Here is a 22,273-nt window from a genome sequence, read left to right as displayed (position 1 = left end):
ACATGATCTTTGACAAACCAAAGTTAATAGCTCAACAAATTTGTTGTTTTTTTTGTGTTCCCTGAAAAGTGATATCAGGTAGACGCCAGTGAAATACAGTACACTTTATACTGGGGCAACAATTATTGTGTGTTGAATTGTTTGCATAACAAAACAAAAACATACATATATTATATTGTACTGCAATATATATAGAGCCGTCAAAAAATGATTAGATTGTTGTTGTTTTTTTTGCAGTTTCCTCACTTTGTTTACAATAAGATCCTCAAACAAATCCCCATTTAACAATGGAATTTTATGTTTACTTGGGCTGTCTTTGTCTGATAGCTACATTTGATTGGTGATATTAAACATTAAAGTGGGTAAACCATGCAAAAAAAAAAAAAATAATAATTTGAGAAGGGCGAAAATACTTTTCATGGCACTGTATACTATTTCCAATTTAGTACACGTGTAAGGATGAATTTTTTTTAGTGTTTGTTGACCATTGTGTCTAAAATAGCTGTATCCAGTCCAAGGTCTTTTGAGACACATACTTCTTATTTCCCATGAGACATCAGGGGCTGAGGTCACAGAGCGCTTGGTGTAAGGCAGATATCTTCAATCCTGTTCCTTGAGGGCCGCTGTCATGCCTGTTTTTAAATCTCTCCCTGCTTAAACACACTCATTCTAATGATCAGGATTGTTATCCACTTTCTGTAGACCTTGCTCATTATCTGATCATTTGAATCAGGTGTGCTTCAGCAGGGAGAGATGGAAAACAGGCAGGACAGCGGCCATCGAGGAACAGGATTGAAGACCCCTGGCTTACATGGGCGCAGATTGCATGGGGGATGATGCATCCAATGTTAATACCAAATATATATTAAAATTAGGACTGTCAAAGTTAAAGCATTAACTATGGAGATTAATTTCAATTTTGTAACGCACCAAAAAAGTAACTCAATTAACTCAGTTTTATTTACTTCCTGTAGCAGCTGACCTCTGCTCACTGAGCCAAACTTAAAGAGTCACTGTTGCAAAGATAGACTTTTACATAGTCTTACTTTAAAAAGTTGCTCGATGGCTTATTGGAGAAATCCAAAATAATTTCCACACTTTGCTAAGCCAAATTCAAATACTATATTATATATATTGTACGCCTTTGGTGTATCGTTCAACTGTTGTATTTTACAGGAAAATAATTGAAGGATCAAAGAAAGCTATTAGAACAGTCTTCGTATCGAAATATACTTTTTTTCTACATTAATTATAAGATTTTACCGCTACTCAACTAAATATCGGTTCCAAGCTTTGTGAAAATTGTAGTTGAAAAATATGATTAATTCGCGATCAATTATTCATTCATTCATTATCCATACCGCTTATCCTCACAAGGGTGCGATCAATTATGTTTTTTTAAATTAAAATTTTGCGATTAATTAGTTTAAAAATGTAATCGCTTGACAGCACTAATTTAAATATAGAAATGTATAATATGTATATATACTACAGTATCCAATACATTACAAATGTTATACGTAGTAGTACTAATATGAATACAAAAGCAAATATGGCACGTTTATCTTATAATTTAAGAATAAGCAAGTTTGATTGATTAGATTTCCAAGACCTACACACCCAGTTCCAAAATTTCATCTGTCCCATCTGCAACCCTGAGGGCTTGGTTGGTCTGGACCAGCAAGCCTAGTTCTCATGACTCTTGACCCAGCATGCTTCATGTGGTCAGGCTGCAGCACTTTCCAGACATGGCTGAATGGAAGGTGATGCTTCTGATACAAACTGCAGTGTTGGCGAACTTCTTGGAGTTTTTATTCGGAACTTGTGCAACAATCCTGACTATCAATTCGGAAGTCTGGTCTCAGGAATTGAACGTTGGCGAGGTGCTCCCTCTGCTGGCAGGAAGGAGTAACGAACTCTCAAAACATCCGATAAATAGAAGTCAGGAGTAGAGTTGTTAAGAGAGGTGGTCATCCGCTCATAAACAGAATAAGAGGGAAAAGCAGCAGCTTCACACATTCACTTATTTCTCTTAATCATTTTTTTTTGCTCGGCTATCATGAGGGTAATTTGTAAATATGCTACAATTCCTTATAGATTGACCAAGTTCCGCTGTACTCTAGTTTTTGTGGGAGGAGAGAACGTACATTGTCATCTTATTGAATATGAGAATAAAGTATGCAGTTTTTTAAAATCATTTTTCTACTATAGGTGACCACTCATTCAGTGACCCTGGATTAAAAAGTCATGCCATGTCATCTTCCAAACTGCTTATCCTGTACAGTGTACAGGTCGCGGGGAGGCGCCGGAGACTATCCCAGTTGACAATGGGCGAAAGGACTAGACTCTGAACTGGTCGCCAGCCAGTCGCAGGGCACACACACAGACACCGATCCCACGCTGCCCGCACACAACTCAGGCGTGTGTACCATCAGTGACCTTGGATTAAAAAATTCAGATATAATATTGAAAGTTTTGTTTGCTACATATTATTGGGTACAGCGCAAACAAAACTAGCATCTACTAAACACAGACAGATTCAATTATTATTTATCATAGAACATATTATACACCATATAGACTGAACAAAATGAGAAATTATATATCTGACAAATGTCAAAGGTGTGTTATGTGTATTGGAACTCTTGTGCATATGTTCTGGAGCTGTATTCGTTTACTTCTCAGCTATGTGAACAATTTCTGGAAGAAGATCCCAGGATATGGTTGTTGGGTGATGTAACTACTGAAGCTGAACTCAAACAAAAAATATTTTGTACTGCTTGCAGCGACCACAGCGAAGAAATGTATACTTAAGAACTGGAAAAAACTAGGCCTATTGTAGTCACACTTTCATCTGATATGTCAACTTCGCCATTAACATATCGTATCTTAAAGGCTTTTTTAAAATGCAAACAGGTATTCCAACTAAATAATCTCACTAAATATTTCTATTTTCTGTACTTTATTTTAACCTAAATTGGAAAATAATAAATGTGAACTGCACACTCTTGAAGAAACCATTACAGTTGCAAGGCAATATTGTGGTATATACTACTGTATTCTGCAAGAAAATATATATATATATATATATATATATATATATATATATATATAAAATATAATATAATATATATATATATATATATAATGTATATATATATATATATATATATATATATATATATACCATACGTTTGAGTTTGTCGCAAAACAAAAATTTAAAAGATAAACAAAATCTGCTTTTGCTCGGTGAATTTTAATCTTAATGTTGATTTTTTTTGCATAGTTTGACAAACCATAAACAAGAGGGATATTTCATTAAGTATTCCTTTTGATCATCTTTATTGTCTTCACCAATCTAATCAGACAGAATAAATATAATACGGCAGAATATATCTTGTCTTTTGTTCTCAACAAAACAGTTCATGGCTTTGAAAATCCATCCAAAAATAAAGAAACATAAATACAAATAAATAGTTGCATAAATTAATCCATCCATTTTCTGTGCTGCTTATCCTCAGTAGGGTCGCTGCTACTTGTGAGCTGGAGCCTATCCCGGCTGACTTTGGGCTCGACCCCGGACTGGTCGGCAAGGGCACATACACTTAAATATACACAAACAACCATTCACACCTAAGCGCCATTTTAAAGTCTTCAATTGATTTAAGAAGTGTGTTTTGGAACGTGGAAGAAAGATGAGATCGGAGCCCTGATGTTTAGCAGCTAAACATTCGGTCACCGTGCCGCCCTGATATTGTCGAATAAAATGATAGTAAAAAAATGATCAATTAAATACAATTCATGAAAAAAGACAATTCAGAGTTGATCTTCGCCTAGAATTCCTGAATAGTTTGAGTTGTTATTCAAATGTTATTGCATGTATCAAAAGGCAGGATTAAGGACGCATGCATGTGATAAGCCTGAGAGGCCTGGCAAGCAGTATTACTCTGTGTAGGGATTATTTCATAGAAAGAATCAAGTCAGTCAGTCAATCCTCTGAGCCGCACTCGTCCTCTGCTTGGTGCCCTTTGAAGCACGCTGACTCGTAGTGCTTGTTCAGGTAAGACTTGAGCGCAAAGCTTTTGTTACAGCGTTGGCACGAATAGTGCTTGAACGCCGAATGCGTCTGCATGTGGGCGCGCAGGTTCGAGCGGTCAGCGAAGGCTTTGCCACAGTGGGCGCAGGCGAACGGTTTCTCGCCGGTGTGGGACCGCATGTGGCCCTGCAGGAGCCAGGGCCGACTGAAAGCTTTACCGCACACCGTGCACCCGTGCTTCAAGTCGTGGGTCAGCATGTGCATGGATAATGCGGGCATTGATACGTAAAGCTTGTGGCAGGTGGGACACTTCCTGGCTTGCTGGCTGTCCAGGCTCCGATGAGTCTGCTTGTGTCTGCTCAGATTTGATGACGTTGCGTAAGATTTGCCACACTCAGCGCACACGTGGCGACCTTGGGTTTTGGATTTCGATCTGTGGCCGGCTGATCTTTTACCCTTGCTGCTGTCTGATTGACACGCCCGGTTGGGTCTCCGGCTGGAGCGTCCGTCTGAGATGAGGAAGGCATCGATGGCGGCGCCTACTGCCGTATCTGACTCGACTGAAGTGCTGGAGACTGGGCTATCTGGATCATCCATGTCATGGTCGGAGAATTCATCGCCACTGCTGCCCCCGACACATCCTTGGGAGTACAATGCTGCAGAGGCCACTTTGGACAGCTTCGTGTTTTGCAACACTGAGGGAATTGTGTAATCATGGATATAGCCTGGGGAAAAATATATATGTATATTTAAAGAGGAAGTCAACATGTTTTTTTCAAGAATATGTTCTGTGTAGGCCCACTAGTTGAAACAAGGCATTCTGATTAATATATTATTACGTTTGTGGAATATGAGTTAAGCAGCAAAATCCGTTTTTATCCATCTCAGGGCTTGTCACTTCTGTCGATTGAAAATGACATCACAGGCCTTAGGTAACACCCAATCACAGCTCACGTTTCCTGAAGCTGAGCCATGATTGGTCGGTATCTGAGCCCTGAGCAACTGTGATGTCATTTTCAGTCGACACAGAACATATTCTTGAAAAAAAAACATGTTTGAATGAATGCCACAACTTCTTTGACCCAAATTCATCAATATGAAAACTAATACAGGAAGCGATTTGTGGGAGGCAGATTCAGCAGGCTTTGAGTATGAAATATTAATGAGTGCTTAGTGTGCAGTTGTCCCAATCAATACATCTTGTGACTTCAACAAGTGCTCTTAAAAAAAAAGACATTCTGAAAGGCCGTCGTGGCTGAATATAAGTCAAACATAATGTGCTGACTTTGGCAAAACACCCAGAGTGCAATCACTTGGCTTCCAATCGATCCACCTGTCGGCGCTTCACAGCCAGAGCAGCATCTCTAGTGTGCGCAGTTAAAGCACAGCGCCTCGGTCTCAGCAGTAAAATCCCCTCGCTAAATCATTTTAATCAGATCATTGCCAATCTGTGACATTTTTCCGGGGGTTCGTAAGTATGATAACGGTGCTAACGGAGTGACAGGTGGTGAGGCGCATTTTGGCAAAGGGGGAAAAGGGGTCTTTATTTCAGACTGTGTGAGATGTGCGGGGGGTGGGGGAGGGGGGATCTGATCTTGACAGCAGTCCATGGTTTTACTGAGCCCCCACCACCTCCGTCACCGCACGCGGCAAAACAAAGGCAAGCAGACAGCTGGCACCCTGAATCTGGGGGACAAACGATTCAACTCGAACGGGGTTGGTGAGGAGTGGGTGGAAAATCTGTTCATGCATTTCTTTGGATGCTCCTCACAGACACATAGAACCAAATACAAAGCACCACGTGTTGTTACTATCACAAATACGACCGATTAAAATCTACTGCGTGCCAATTTAGTGCTCGTGTTGCACTTGATTGGATTACCTGCAGCACTCTCTATTTCCTGGTCAATACCCATCCTCTAAAAAGCCTTCTCCATCACCTCTTACTGCTCCACGTATGGATTGTGTTGCTGCAATCCTACTCCCTGTGGCTATCTAACATCCTGCACGATCAGATGGGGGAGACATGGAGAGATGAGGTATGGAGGAGGGAACGATAAGTGGGGAGACTCAAGGGCACCTCCACCATCTAAGGATGACATGGTCCCATGTGGCTAACTGGTTTCTTTTTTGTTGTTTTGATTTGGATCTCACAAGCGCTTGTGTTGTATTTTGTAGCCGATCCCCACATATACAGTATCATTCATATCGCATCATTTCAGTCCAAAATTCAGCTAAAGCCAAAGACAGCTGTTTGATCTAGTTTGGGTACTAATCTGACTGAGCAAGTGTGACCTGAATACTATTTAGTGTCCTGAGTAACAAAACAAGTCCTGGGCTTTGTAGATGGGACAAAAGCTGCCTGCAGAGGATTTGAGGTCATTTCCCAGAGTGGTTTAGTAGCAAAAGCAAGTCATTTCTTTCATTGTTTAGTTTGTTCTAATTTTAGAGAGAAAAAAAAACATTTGCTCGAGCATCCCCAAATGAAGGAATGCTACTACACCAGAAGTACTCAGAAAGAAATGGAAATGAACTCACCATTTTCACTCAAATGGACGGCCAAGTTGGTAGCTGACTCTGTGATGGCATGTGTCACAGAGTAGGAATCGTCCCAGTGCTGTTGACTCTGGTGGTAGTAGTTTGAAGGCAGGGACTCATGACCCTTGGGCTGCTTCACTAAAAAGGAGCGTGGCATTTTGTTCCTTATTAGAAAGCAAGAAAGAAAGCAAGAAAGAAAGAAAGAAAGAAAGATAGAAAGAAAGAAAGAAAGAAAGAAAGAAAGAAAGAAAGAAGAAAACGTCTTCAGCCCCTCGTTAAAAAAATGTGACTGCTGAGTTTTTAGACAGAAAATTACAGCAAAAATGCACTAATCTTGCAGGTGGCTCAAATACCTAACACAGTAAAAAAAAAATAACTTAAAATGTCTGACAAGCTCAGCTTTATAGGAAGAGAAGAGGAAATGTGTTTAAAAAGCAGCAGAAAGAGAGAAAGCATGGACAGGATGGAGATGAAGATGGAAAGTGGTGCGGAGGGGACGGAAGCACAGAAAGGGAGAGAGAGAGAGAGAGAGAGAGAGAGAGAGAGAGAGAGAGAGAAATAGAGAGAGAAATAGAGAGAGCTAGGGGCGGAGAGAGTGGGGGGAATGATGCTCAACAAGCTGAGCTCAGCATTACTGCAGCTTTTTATATGTGGGGCACGAGCCTCAAAGATCAGGTGGTGATTCTGTGAAGGGAGCTGCTTAGCATTAATCCATCAAACATCCCAAGGGACACACATCAAATTACCACCAGCCGTCTGTGCTTTCTCCTACACACGCACGCACACATCACCACCGTCGTCTCCCCCTCGTACGTCCTCCTCCCCCTTACTCCCCTCCAAGTGGAGACAATAGTGGTGCAGGAGCATGTGGGTGACACTACACAAAACATCTTGTCTGCCATTGTCTCTCAATGAAGTAGCTAACACAGTTGATAGCACACCTCACCCAACACACGCCACCTTCCTGCTAACTCCTCCATCTTTGATAGTTCATCATTACCACGCTTATCTGTTGGAATCTGAAACTGCAAATGAAAATCGAGAATTTTTTTTTTTTTTCTGCATTGATCTACAGAATTTTTTCCAGTTTCATACAGATAAAGTAAAAGCTCTCCAAAGTTAAGTGCATATTTTTTGGTGTATATTTTTATTAAACATTGGATAGCTTCATTGTCAGATATGCCAGATTTTATATGGCATATAAACCGTGCAATGCAGACAATTTTTAATATATATACATATATAGTCGCCGTCTGTTAGGCTGGATCAGTGGCATTTATTTGACTTCAAAACAACTTATTTTATGTGAGTTTTGGTACTTAATTATAATCTTAAAATGAAAAAAACAAAAACAAAGTATAACTCAACATTTTTCTTTTCATGTTTTAACAGTCAGTTGGGATGAGAAGTGTGAATTATCTTCTACTGTGTAGCAAAATCTGACAAATATCTCAAATCTGGTTGTATAGATTTCATCATGTTTGCGTTGGACAGTAAATTGTGACTAAATGGCGCACCAAAAATATGGCCCCTGTTATGACTGGTTGTTTACGTGATGTATCAGTTGCTCTGCAGTTGCTATGGTCCTTTTATGCTTTGTCCTTTATGATGTCATATAGGCCTGAAGTCTTACTGTTTAAATCTTTGAGTTACACACTGACACATTATCAGTACGTCAAACCTTCTTGGCGTGAGGATGCACTCTCTTCCCGTCCTGATCTCTGTTGTTACTTTGTATTTTTCTTGATAAAGACTTTTTACTCTTCAACATCAGTGTCATATCTGCGAATGGGTCCAAATCCCGATCCCCCTTGGCATTATTTTGCTTGGGGCCCCAAAATGGCCTGGGTTGTGCCCCAACTTAGACCTGCTTTTAGCTGGTTTAAAGATAATTTCCGTCACCAAATTATCAGGTGCATCGGTGATGTGAAAAAGATCAAAAATGCCGTTGACCCATCGGAATGCCCAGGATTATGCATCACGGTCTGCCAAATTCCCAAATATACTAAAGGAGACTTGCACCTGCACGAAAATCAAGATGCGCCAGTTTTAATGCCCGAGCACATATGCGCTGTCTACGAAAATCGAGTCCAGGGCGTTTGATGTGCTCCAGATCCACTAAGGTCTGACACAAAAAAATAAGTCACTGTGCGAGACAGACCATGTGTGAGGATACTTAGGATAACAACCAGGATGCTAAAAAGATACAGGAGGAATGGTACAACTGCAATTTAATCTAGTCAGTCCTCAATCTTGATAAAAGGAATGTGTCCATCTCTTTCTTTTCCGTTAAGTTGGTCATCAATCACAAATGTGAAAGTCTGGAGGCAACAGCAGGCTGCCAGCTTCATTCTGAAATTGAAAAACTAAAACGATGACAGACAAATACATTGAACAGAAAATGTGATGACGTGTGATAGCAAATGAAGGAATATGGTAATTAATGGCGACCATAGTTAAAACAAAATCTGTATCAGAAAAATAGTGATGTGATAAGGTGGAAAAAGATATTTTTGGGAACAATTACTACTTCAGAAAGTTTTAATATATGAAAGTGTATCCATTCATGTATATTATTTCACAATCAACATTTCACAAGTTTTATTCACTATATATATGTAAATGCATATGTATGTATATATATATATGTAAATGTATATGTATGTATATATATATATATATATATATATATATATATATATATGTAAATGTATATGTATGTATATATATATATATATATGTAAATGTATATGTATGTATATATATATATATATATATATGTATATATATATATATATATATATATATATATATATATATATATATAAACGTTCAAATCGGCACGTTCAATTTTGTTATTTTTGGTTTATCTAAGCGTAGCCCATTTGTACTTTCTGTATTGTGTTCTGTTTGTTCATTCTCTTCGTATTTGTACTTTCTGTTACTCTTCTCTTCGTATTAAGATCTCTGTTTTCCGGTGGTTACTTCCGTGTTTGTCATGCAGTCACGTGAGTAGCGCGTTCAATCCAATTGCTGAAATGCGGAAGTGATTGTCCGCTGGCCGATGAGAAAGTGACGCATGCGTCGGATTGTTTGCTGCAGGAGTCGACTATCTGAGCCGACTGCCGAGTGAGTGGGGGAGTGAAGTGGAGCGTATGCTCAACTGACGGAATTGGCCAAGTCGATGGTGAGCTAGGAGCCCAGGATTGAAACTTGGAAATTGCCTGGAATAGAACTGAACCATTCTCTCTGCTCTGTGGTCGGGCCGGTGGGAGCCTGCATTTTAGCCAGCCGATCCCCTTCATTGAACTTAAATTGACTGGCATTTTGAGTTCAAAGACAGAAAAAGTTAAAAGTTAAAATAAAAGACATTCAAAATAATTCATTTTTCATAGTTTTTTATTTTACAAAGCAATCATAAAATCGGGTTTGAGAGAAAATAATTGCGATTTTCTTATTAGGCAAAATCGAACAGCCCTAATATATATATACATACATATATACATATATATATACATATATATATATATATATATATATATATATATATATATATATATATTGTAATATCTGTTCCTTGTTTTGTGCATGTGCTGGCTGGGCCTATGGGTAGTGAGTGACGTCATAGCGAGGGGACAAGGAGTTTAGGAGGGAAGTTGAGGGAGAGAGCGTGGGGATGATTGAGCGCATGGGCGTGAGTTGTGGCCACCAGCAGCTCTTGTGTGAATGTGTACGGTTCTCTGTTACGATCTGTGATTAAAAACGACGATCAGACTGCATCCGCGACTGTGTGCATCTTTGACCACTTCGAGGGGCATTACATTTGGTGTCAGAAGTTTCGGATTCACTCGTCGCACGCTCGGCTTTGAGGATGTTCGGCGATCCCCTTATTCGACGAAGGGTGAAAGAAGAAGCCGTGCCGTGCGTGATTGATATGCCTGAGTCAAGTTGCACCGAGTGCGGCCGGCATAACGCTGCTGTTCCGCGCCAAGATGAGCGTGAGCCCGCAAAAACGGGGTTACGCTATGACGGAGCAACAGCTGCCGCCGTGGACGAGAATGTGAACGTGCATGGCGGTGCTCTGGACCTCGCGTGGCCCGCTATGAAGGCACTTAAATTCTCCGGAAAGGGAAGTTGGGAGGCTTATAGAGCACAGTTCGAGTTGGTGGCTGATGCCGCGCATTGGCCGAAGAAGACGAAAGCGGTGCAGTTGGCGCTTTCGCTGACGGAGGATGCCACATCCTGTCTGCTGCTGCTGAGCCCCGAAGAGAGACTCGATTACAGCGCGCTGGTAGGTGCTTTGCAGAGGCGCTTTGGGGAGTTTAATTTGAGAGACTCCCTGCGCTGTGAGTTCAAGCACCGTGATCGACATCCGGGGGAGCCGCTCCGTTATCTCGCGCATGAGATCGAGAGCCTGGGTCGGCGCGCGTATGCTGGAATGCCAAATGAGATACAAAATGAACTGATACGTGATCAGTTCATCCAAGCCCTCAGACCAGATGAGCTGCGGCTGCATGTCCAGCTTGCTCACCCAGCAGCCCTGGGAGACGCGCTTGCTCTCGCCACGGAGAGGGAGATTGCAGCCAAGGGGGCGCTGCAGACACCAAACTGTCCCGTTTCGGCAACGTCGTTCCCGGAAGGGGAGGAGCGCAGACCGGCATGGGTGGAGGAGCTGGTGTGTGCCATTAATACTCGCTCAGCACAGCATGAGGATGGAAGTGGCCGGCGTGCACGCCCTGTTGTCTGCTGGGGGTGTGGACAGCCAGGTCACCTTCTGCGGCGCTGCCCAAAGATGCTAAATCAGCAGGGAAACGAAAAAGGGTCCGTGTAGCCCGGATGACGCGGACCCCTCCAGTCGTTAACCGGGAGGTGTAACCTGCATGTGCTGGCGCTATGAGCAGGGACCCTCATGTCCAGGATGAGACCGTTGTAACGGTGGGATGGACAGACGTGGGGGACCCCAGTCATGTTCGCGTGCAGATTGGGGACACTTCTTGTACAGCCCTGGTGGACACTGGGTCCTCAGCCACGATTGTGAGGCCTGACGTCGTTCCAGTGGGAACCGTCTTAGAATCGACCTTTACAAAACTGAGGACAGTGACCGGTGAAACGGCCCCCATGAGAGGCAGAGGGACATTTGTGTTTGTTTTGGGGGGTTTGTCGACAACTCACTCAGCTTGGGTGGCGGACGTGAGTGACCCATGTATTCTGGGTCGGGACTTTTTGAAAGCTGCAAAAGTTGTGGTGGATTTGGGAGCTGGGGTGCTCAACCTGCCGAATGGTCAGCGTGTGGGGCTAGTTCCGGCGTCTCAACGGGGTACTTCGGGGGTAATCATCAACACTGCTGACCCTGCAGCAGACAAGCTGCAGGTGGGGATGATGCTACCCAGCCCGACCAAGGTAGCTGCAGCACCAGCTCCTAGGCAGTCGACGGTAGATCGGGTAGAGTTCGCTCACCCCACCTGGACTTGTTCCCAGTTGGGGCTACCGGAGTCGACCTCACAGCGACCGACAGTAGATCGGGTAGAGTTCGCTCGCCCCGTGACGGACGACCCTTGGGGGGGGCAGTGTCGGCCAGCCCAGCCATGCCAGGGAATGTAACCCCGGGTCGCCTAGCAGAGAACCGGGCAGAGGCGATACGGTTCATCTGGGAAAAGAACTGTGATGGCTTGGATGTCGAGCAGCGGGAGCAGCTGTGGCAGGTGCTGTGGGACTTTGAGAGCATTTTTGCCCTCAGTGAGAATGAGGTGGGCCTCACTCACTTGGTTGAGCACCACATCGACACCGGGGACGCGCGACCAGTTAAGGTGCGGCCCCGACGCCTGCCTTTGGCCCAGCAGGAGGCTGCGGATCAGGAGGTCCGTGCTATGCTCGAGGCGGGAATTATAGAGCCTTCCGACAGCCCGTGGGCGTCTGGCGTGGTCATGGTTCCCAGAAAGAAAAGTACCAGACCGCGGTTCTGTGTGGACTACAGGCCGCTCAATAAAGTGACAAGAAAGGACTGCTACCCGCTCCCGCGGATAGATGAGACGTTGGATCTGGTCTCTGGGTCTGCGTGGTTCTCATCGCTCGACCTGCGCAGTGGCTACTGGCAGGTCCCCCTCACCGCCGAGTCCAGACCTAAGACAGCGTTCTGCACCCCCAGAGGACACTGGCAGTTTAAAGTAATGAGTTTTGGACTCTGCAATGCACCAGGAACGTTCGAGCGCTTGATGGACACAGTGCTCTCGAACATTCCGCGGCAAGAATGCTTGGTGTATTTGGACGATGTCCTCGTCCACGGTGAGTCCTTCCAGACTGCGTTGGAGTCTCTAAGGCTGGTGCTGGGTAGAATTGCTGCGGCTGGACTGAAACTGCACCCTGAAAAGTGCCACTTTATGCGGCGAGAGGTGGAGCTCCTGGGTCACCGAGTGAATGGAGACGGCATCAGCACACTGGAGGAGAAGGTCAGCGCCATCAAAGACTGGCCAGCCCCAAAAGATCAGAAGCAGCTTAAGAGTTTTTTGGGGCTTTCCTCATATTACAGACGGTTCGTGAGAGGATTTTCTTGCATCGGGGCGCCCTTGTTCCGGCTTCTTCAGGGCAACCAACCCTTTTTGTGGACGCTGGACTGTCAGGAGGCATTTTCCAGCCTGAAAAATGCCCTCATCAATGCTCCTGTTCTCACTCCACCTGATCCAGCCTTGTCTTTTGTGCTGGATACGGACGCTAGCAATGTCGGCATGGGGGCGGTGTTGTCACAGGTGGGGCCGGAAGGTGAACGAGTGGTGGCCTACTTCAGCCGCATCTTCAATAAGAGTGAACGACGATACTGTGTCACCAGACGTGAACTGCTGGCAGTTGTTTTGGCTGCGCGTCATTTCAAGTACTACCTATGTGGCGTTCCGTTCACCATCAGGACGGATCATGCTGCGCTGCAGTGGTTGATGTCGTTCAGGGAACCAGAAGGCCAAGTGGCACGGTGGCTGGAGGAGCTGCAGGCGTTCCACTTTACTGTGGTACATCGGGCTGGAGCTCAGCACGTCAATGCTGATGCCCTTTCCCGGCGTCCATGTGCTGTTGGCGGCTGCGGCTACTGCGACCGGCGGGATGCCAGGGAGTTGGAGCTGTGTGGGGAGGCGACTGCCGCTGGACCATCGTGCTGCATCCTGGAGGCTGTGGACATTGCAGAGTGGGCTGTCAAGCAGGAAGAGGATCGTGATCTCAACCCTGTTCGACAGTGGGTCCAGAGTGGCAGGAGGCCACCCTGGGAAGGAGTGATGGGACTCTCTGTTGGCGCCAAGGGCCTTTGGAGCAAGTTTGCTCTCTTACGCATGAAGGATGGCGTGCTGCAGCGTGCGTGGAAGGATCCAGCGACCGGAGAGGAGAGGTGGCAGGTGGTGGTGCCCAGAGCTCTTAGAGAGTCGGTACTGAGAGCATGCCACGGGGGCACGGGTACCGGACACTTTGGCAGCACAAAGACACTCAGACGGCTTCGACAAGGGTTTTACTGGGGCCAGCATCGACGGGACGTGGAGGACTTTTGCCGGCGGTGTAACGGGTGCGCGGCCTACAAGGGCCCTCAAGACCAATCACATGCACCGCTTCAGCAACAGAGAGTTGGGGCGCCCATGGAGCGGGTTGCTGTGGACATTATGGGTCCTTTTCCCGTGACTGACAGAGGGAACCGTTACGTGCTGTGTGCGATGGACTATTTCACAAAGTGGCCCGAGGCATACGCACTGCCAGATCAGGAGGCAGAGACGGTGGCGGATGCACTGTTGGAGGGCATGTTCTGCCGGTTTGGGACTGCAGATATACTCCACAGTGATCAAGGAAGAAATTTTGAGTCCAAGGTTTTTGCTGCCCTTTGTGAACGCTTGAACATGCAGAAGACGCGAACCACCCCTTTGCATCCGCAGAGTGATGGTTTAGTTGAACGTTTTAACCGCACCATGCAGCAGCAGCTTGCCATCCTCACCTCCGAGCGCCAACGTGATTGGGACCAGCATATTCCAATGGTGTTGATGGCGTATCGTTCGGCTGTCCAAAGTTCCACAAGCTGTACTCCTGCTCTGCTGATGCTTGGCCGGGAGATCCGGACACCAGCGGAGATGGCGTTTGGCAGACCACCAGGCAGCCCCGTGGATCGGCCGGGGTTGGAATATGCCCGGAGACTGCAGGATCGTTTGGAGGCAGCGCATGTCTTCGCCCGGGACTAGCTAGAGAAAGCTGGTGCACGTCAGAAGCGGAACTACGACGTACGCAGCAAGGGGCGGAACTTCCAGGTCGACGAGCTGGTTTGGGTGTATACACCAAAAAGAAAGAAGGGACGCTGCCCTAAGTTAGACAGTCATTGGGACGGGCCGTGTAGGGTCCTTGAGCGGGTGGGGGAGGTAGTGTATCGAGTGGCAGTTCCCCCCAGGGGCCGGAGGGTTGCCCTACATCGGGACAGGTTGGCTCCGTACCGGGGCAGTGGTGTTCCGATATTTGAGGCCGGGTCTGTTTCACCTGCCATTTCAGGACGAGTGGTGGATTCAGGTTCCCCAGATCCCACTCATGTTGTCCCTGTTCCTCCGGTTGGAGACAGAAATGGCACGGGTCCAGGCCGACCCAAGAGACAGAGGCGTACGCCGCAGCGCCTAGAGGATTTTTTGTTGTTGACCCCCTCGGGGGCGAGGGTTTCATAAAGGGGAGGGCAGTGTAATATCTGTTCCTTGTTTTGTGCATGTGCTGGCTGGGCCTATGGGTAGTGAGTGACGTCATAGCGAGGGGACAAGGAGTTTAGGAGGGAAGTTGAGGGAGAGAGCGTGGGGATGATTGAGCGCATGGGCGTGAGTTGTGGCCACCAGCAGCTCTTGTGTGAATGTGTACGGTTCTCTGTTACGATCTGTGATTAAAAACGACGATCAGACTGCATCCGCGACTGTGTGCATCTTTGACCACTTCGAGGGGCATTACAATATATATACATATACATATACATATACATAAAGGTCTGTCAATTTAGCTCGTTATTTCCGAAGTTAATCCAAACCCCTTTTGACGCCGTCAATTTTTTTGATCGCGTGATAGCAACCAGCGGCTGCATTGATAAAGACTGCTGGTCACCATAATCTATACATGTAGCTTGAAAAAAAAAAAGCTTTACAGTAGAGGAGGTGTTACATCTGCTTCAAATTATTGACGATGAGGATGAATTGCTCGGCAGAGACAGGCACGGCTGTGTCCCCCTTAGGGTTGGGCACCGAAACCCCGGATTCGAGTGGAATCAGTTCCATCATTCCGGTTCACGGAACCGTTCAGATTTTAGAATGTCAGTGCTAAGTTTAGATTTCTAGCGAACAAGAACCCAAGATACTTGGAACTCCTCCACTTGGGGCAGAATCTCATCCCCGACCTGGAGGGCACTGCACCCTTTTCCGACTTGGAGGTGCTGATCTTCATCCCAACCACTTAACACTCTGCTGCGAACCGCTCCAGTGAGAATTGGAGGTTGCGGCTTGAGGAAGCCAACAGCACCACATCATCTGCAAAAAGCAGAGATGCAATACTGAGGCCACCAAACCAAACTGGACCCCTAGAAATTCTGTCCATAAAAGATATGAACAGGTTCAGTGACAAAGGGCAGTCTTGGAGTCCAACCCACACTGGAAACGAATCTGACTTACTGCCGGCAACGCAGACCAAGCTCTGACATCGGTGGTACAGGGACCGAACAGCCCTTATCAGGGGGCTAGGTACCCCATACTTCCGAAGCACTCCCCACAGAATTCCCAGAGGGACACGGTCAAATGCCTTCTCTATTCTTCTATCATTAGCTGTGGCTTGGTCGCGGCTGGTTGCTCTACATTTATGTGGCAGTCTTGAACTGGTAAGCAAAGTCCTTCTTACAAAGAAGGCATATCACTCTGCGTTTATCAATAGTGCCGTCAGGGCGCGTTTTTAAATTTGCCATTAATCGGGCCAACAACTCTAACATGCTCCTCCATTTTCACGTCTTCTCTCTGCTGCTGAACTCCCACCTACAATAGGAGCCTATCATGTTATGCTAAACACAATGACAGCTAATCAGTGTCCATTTCAGGGTGTGACATTGACCATTGTTTTTTACACCTACAGCAACTCAAGCACAATCCCCACGCATCAAAATGGATCTCATCGTCATACAGAAACAATAAAGTTAGAGATTAAAAATGTATTTAATTAATTAAAGATTAATGCGATTAAAAAAAATGCTTTAACTGTGACTGTAATTAATTGATCAATTAATGCACTATTTTGACACCCCTAACTAGAATGCCCCAAATTCTTATATATATCTTATAGAAATTTTAAAAAGTTATATAAATAAATTTGACTTGACCAAACTTTTTGAATGTGAGAGCTGGGATAGGCTCCAGCACGCCTGTGACCCTTATGAGGATAAGTGGTTTAGATGATGGATGAATGGATGGATGTTTTTGAATAGTCAATAGTGCACAGAGTTGAGTACAGACATAGAATACAGTTTTTGTAATCATTAACCATGGCGAATGATGGACCTACAAAGTAAATTATCACAGGCAACAACAGACTATCTTAAATAAATGATTGTGTTCATCTCACCTTTCATATTCAGTCATTACATTAATGCTCCAGCTCCAGCATAATGTGTACATAGGAAATAGTAGTTTAATCTAGGGTTAATATTAGAAATATTTTATGACAAACGGTGCAGCGATGAAAAATGCATCTAGCAGACAGTTGGTTGATTAATACATTACAATTTTATATGCTGTGGTTTTAGTGCTGTTTTTATCTACTGTTATAAAACAATGGTTCTGACAGTAAGTAACTTGACATAGTACCAACCAAGTCAGAGGAAACTAACTTAAATAAGGGCCATGCTCGTACTGATCTCAGGAGCAGGTGCATAACAGCCTATGGAGTAACTGTATAAAAGTTTTTTTTTAAAACATTATCAGGTTACTGTCACACTGGTTACCAGGGGCGGAGCCACGGGTGGGCCTGGGTGTGCACAGGCCCACCCAGATTGACAGACTGCCCACCCAGTGAGACTCATGAAAAAATATACACTTTTATATTTTCAGTAAATTATTATTAAATTATTTTTGAATTTGTGTTTTGTTGTGTTTTTTTTTTATTTTATTGAATATCTGAAGATCTGAACTTCATTATTCACTGTGTCATTTTATTTGAATATACGATGTGTTGGGACAGGAGGATTGTGCTCAGTCAGAGAAATATTCAGGCCCACCCTGATTTTCCCAGGCCCACCCATTGGCCACATTCTGGCTCCGCCCCTGCTGGTTATGCTGCCTGATCCTCACAAAAAGGGGGGGGGCTTGCCGGTTGTAAGCGCCGTTAATGCATATTTTGCAACTTGGAGTCACTGTTTTACAACTCACTGTTTTACGGTAAAACCAACAGTGATAAAAGGGGGAAAACGTGCCGTTAGTAAACACTGTTAATGCGATTTTTCCAATTTGTGTCATGTTTGAGTTTTAGTTTTGTTTTCTCAGCATTTGTCTGTCTCGTCAATGATTGTGTCCATCTGCCAGCATTCCACCCCTTAGTGTTAGCCAGTCAGCTCCCTCCTACCTTGTGTCTCGTCCAGGTGTTTCTCATTGTCTTGTCAGTATGCTTGTATTTAAGTTCCTAGTTTTTGATCAGTCCTTGTTGCATCATTGTCGCTGTCATGTTTTTTTGTTTCGCCTGGTGTTGCGTTTTGGTTCTCTAGTGTTTCTTTGAAAGTTTGAGTTTTGGATTTTTGTTAATAAATATTTTCTTCAGTATGCCCTGCTTCTCCTGCCTGCCTGCATTTGGGTCCTCCATCCCGCAACCATGACAGGTTGGGGTGAGAGTCACTATTATACAATTTAATGTTTTACGGAATAAACTAACAGTGATGAGGTTATGCTGCTTGATTGTCAGAAAAAGGAAAAAAAGTGCCGTCCCGTTTGTAAGCACCGTTAATGCACATTTTTTAAGTTCTATACTACCATCACTTCCTGCTTAACCTTTGTAATGTGTTATAAAGCTGCCCACGTCTTTAGTGTTTGCGTGTCAAATTTGACCCATGATTTAACTCATGAAAATTCATAAAAACACTAGTTATCATTCAATATTGCTTTTCAACTTATAGCCAACTTAGTATGTATTCATATCCATGGAAACAATGTTTTGAAATTGTATTTTTTATCTCCACAGAAATGTTGTCTTACAATGTACCACTCGTGTTCAATTACAAAAACTGGTTAAATTCACAAATTAACAATAGTGACATCTGTGATGTTGGGGGTCAAAACTGACCCGTATAGATTAAACCACAAACTGAAAACGTGTGTGTGCGTACGTGTGTGTGTTTGTTGCTTACATGCAAGAATCAGAGTATGTGATGATTATAGACGTGTGCTCCTTGCATTTCACTCAAAAATGCATTTCTTGCATGTGTGACAAGTGACAATGGTTTGCCTGTCCTTCTTGGAGGGGCAGGACTGTCACCTCTTTCTCTTGTTCCCCCTGGAATCCCCTGCCTAGTTCCTATGCCATCCATCTATCACCAAACACTCTTCCCCCTTCCATGTTGGTCTGCTCAAGCAGGATCTTCTGAAGAGGTTGTGGAAACCAACAGCAAACATGGACTTGATGTCTTGGGCATGCGACATAGCGTTTCTAGTAGGCCCTGGAGTCATTTTGAGGTTGTTCTCTTCTGGTGCCCTGTATTGGGTGTCCAGAGGGCTTGATGACCACAAAATGTCATATTTCCTTGACTGGAAGACCTCTCTTTCAGCATCTGTGAAATCTGGGTCCTCCTCATCAGATGTATGGTCTTGTTCAGGGTCATACTGAACCCCGTCCTCATCCACATGCTCATCAGGTTGGCTTTCCTCTCTGTCTTCAGTATCACTGACTGTCAAGACCAAAGATATGATCCAGCCCCTCATAAACTGTACACCTCTTGCTCATGTAGACTACAGCTCCGACAGAACGCAACCGATAATATCTCACCCAAACCCTGCTTATATATGGCAATGTTTATTTCCATTCAAAATGTATCAATATGCTGCAAGAAAGCTTGAGTTCACATGGGGTGAAGATAGCCTTTGTGTATGTGTGAGTGCGCGTGTAGCAATAATTTACGAGACTGCGTGTGCGCATGTTTGCGTGTGTGCGTGTCTCCGTCTGTCTATTGTGGAGCATGTTGAGCCATATTTGATCCACAGAGCTTTTAAACAGCCAGTATTCACTGATGGGTCAAATTTGACCCATAACACCACAAATGTCACTTTTTTTTTTAGACACGTAGAATTTGTTAAAATGGTGAAAATTAATTTTGTTGCGTTAAAATAGTTGTGTCTGAGGACTAGATGAAGCCTCGTTCCGGTACAAAAAAGCAAATGGTACCTTTTACCTACCTAAACTTCAAAACGGGTCAATTTTGACCCCAACACAATATTAGGGTTAACTTATTTTGAATTATATTGATAAGAAAATTGCAAGAAAACCCATAAAATAGCAAGGCAAAACTGCAATCGATGAAGTTATGGTCACAAATGAAAACCCGCAGTAGAGTGAAGCCACAATAACTGAACCGTGAAGTAGTGAGGGAACACGATAGGACAGGGGCCACCAACTGCTGATTCAAATGATCAGGATTATCAGGCTTCTGAAGATCTTGTTAATGATCTGATCATTTCATTCAGCTGTGTTGCAGCATGGAGAGATGGAAAACGTACAGTATAGGTGCCCACGAGGACCAGGGTTGGTGACCCCTGCTATAGGATGTTTTCCCCATTGCTCAATATGCCTTTTCCATGAAAACTAAAACACATGCATCTTGGTGTCTTAAGAGTTCCCTTTTTTGTTCTTTTACAAATGGTCCTTCTATGGGACTAAAGCTGTCTTTACCGTTAATACCACTGGAGGGAGCTTCATTACGTTGTTACAATACGCTACAGAAGGGGTCACCAACCTCTTTGAAACAGAGCGACTTCTTTTAATGCAAGGGTGACCAGTTTTAAACAATTCTGAAACAAATTTGCACAAATTACCTGTAAATGTTATTAATTCTATTCATTTGTGAAGACACTCATCATGTTGATTTCTCACTAATTATAAATGATTCTCAATAATTAGGAAATCTGCAACACTTTGTTTCTATAAATCTATGTCAGTGTTTGTATGTTCAAATGACACCTTCTTCAACATTCCTACAAAATCACAATGTCCCATCACTGGTGAGCTATTTTTAGAATAGGCCCGTGGGCTACTCATGTGGTGCTTGGGGGCTATCTGCTGCCGGCAGACACCACATTGGGAATGGGGCTGAAGTGACAGGATGAGACAGCCATTTTGAATTCACGCAATACAAAATAAAAAGCAAAATAGGTGTCAAAGTTATTTCTGAGCTATGTCTGAATTTGTGAAAGTGTTTGTTCAAGGTGAACGATTGCATGTCTTCACAGTTCTGATGAATACAGGACAGTGGGAACAGTAAGTATTCCGACTCCTTGACATTTTTCAGTCATTGCCGCCATTTGCCCAAGTCAAAAAAGTTCATTTTATTTCTCAATGTACACTCAGCACCCCTTCTTGACAGAAAAAAACAGAAATGGAAATCTTTGCATATTTATTAAAAAGAAAAACGGAAATATCATAAATATTCAGACCCTGCTCAGTATTAGTTAGTACAGCCATGAGTCTTCTTGGGAATGATGCAACAAATTTTTCACACCTAGATTTGGGGATCCTCTGCCATTCTTCCTTGCTGATCCTCTCCAGTTCTGTCCGGTTGGATGGTGAACCTTCGGCCCAGTCTGAGGTCCTGAACAATGAGGAAGAGGTTTTCCTCCAGAATATCTCTGTACTTGACCGCATTCATCTTTCCTTCAATTGCAACTCGTCGTCCTGTCCCTGCAGCTGATTCCCCCCCCCCCACACACACACACTGCTCTCACCACCATGTTTGATTGTAGGGATTGTATTGGGCAGGTGATTAGCAGTGCCTGGGTTTCTCCACACATACCGCTTAGAATTAACACCAAAAAGGTCAATCTTGGTCTCAGACCAGATAATCTTATTTCTCATAGTCTGGTAGTCCTTCATGTGTTTTTCATGTGTTTTTCGGCAATGCAAATGAGCTAGCTCTGGGGGCGGCCATTTTGTCACTTTTGTCGACTGAAGATGACATCGAAATTGCTCAGGGCTCAGATAACGACCAATCATGGCTCAGCTTCAGAAAACAGGTGAGCCGTGATTGGTTGTTTTCTGAGACCTGACCAACTTCGATGTCATCTTCAGTTGACAGAAGTGACAAAATAGCCGGCCCCTGAGATGGCTAAAAGTGCATTTTGCTGCTTAATTTATATTCCACAAATGGAATATTAAGTAGAATGCTGTATTTCAACTAGCGGGTCTGCATAGAACATATCCTGGAAAAAGATATGTTTGCGTTGACTTCCTCTTTAAGCATTTTGTTAACATTACATTTGTGTTGGACTGCTATGAAATTAGTGTATTGGTCTCCTGATTGGCTTTACTGTTTTGGCCTAAAATGTTAAATTAACAACTTTTTGAAAATAGGACTTATACAAATGGATGGCAACATAAAAAAAAAACGCTGGATTAGAAAACTAACTTTTTAAGTGTTGACTAGATGTTATTAATCAAATTATATGAAAATGACTCGTATAGTACGTAGGAATTCAAAAACTG

At 44.0% G+C, this 22,273-nt stretch overlaps 1 protein-coding gene across 1 annotated transcript; it reads right to left on the bottom strand.

Moving 5' to 3' along the window:
* Nucleotides 1-3,325: 3,325 nt before the first annotated feature.
* LOC147141625 (transcriptional repressor scratch 2-like) lies at nucleotides 3,326-7,319 on the bottom strand. Its single transcript, XM_086041910.1, has 2 exons — nucleotides 6,575-7,319; nucleotides 3,326-4,761 (listed from the first exon to the last, which is right to left on the bottom strand). Exons 1-2 carry the CDS (start codon nucleotides 6,729-6,731, stop codon nucleotides 3,989-3,991), a joined length of 930 nt encoding a protein of 309 aa, XP_085898036.1. The 5' UTR covers nucleotides 6,732-7,319; the 3' UTR covers nucleotides 3,326-3,988.
* Between the last annotated feature and the right edge of the window lie 14,954 nt (nucleotides 7,320-22,273).

Source organism: Filicampus tigris, chromosome 9 (genome assembly GCF_054856515.1).
Source record: "Filicampus tigris isolate MCC_2025a chromosome 9, RoL_Ftig_1.0, whole genome shotgun sequence".
In the NCBI taxonomy this organism is placed as follows: domain Eukaryota; kingdom Metazoa; phylum Chordata; class Actinopteri; order Syngnathiformes; family Syngnathidae; genus Filicampus; species Filicampus tigris.
Note: the sequence above shows the minus strand (reverse complement) of the source record. Positions and strands in the feature narration are given on the sequence as shown.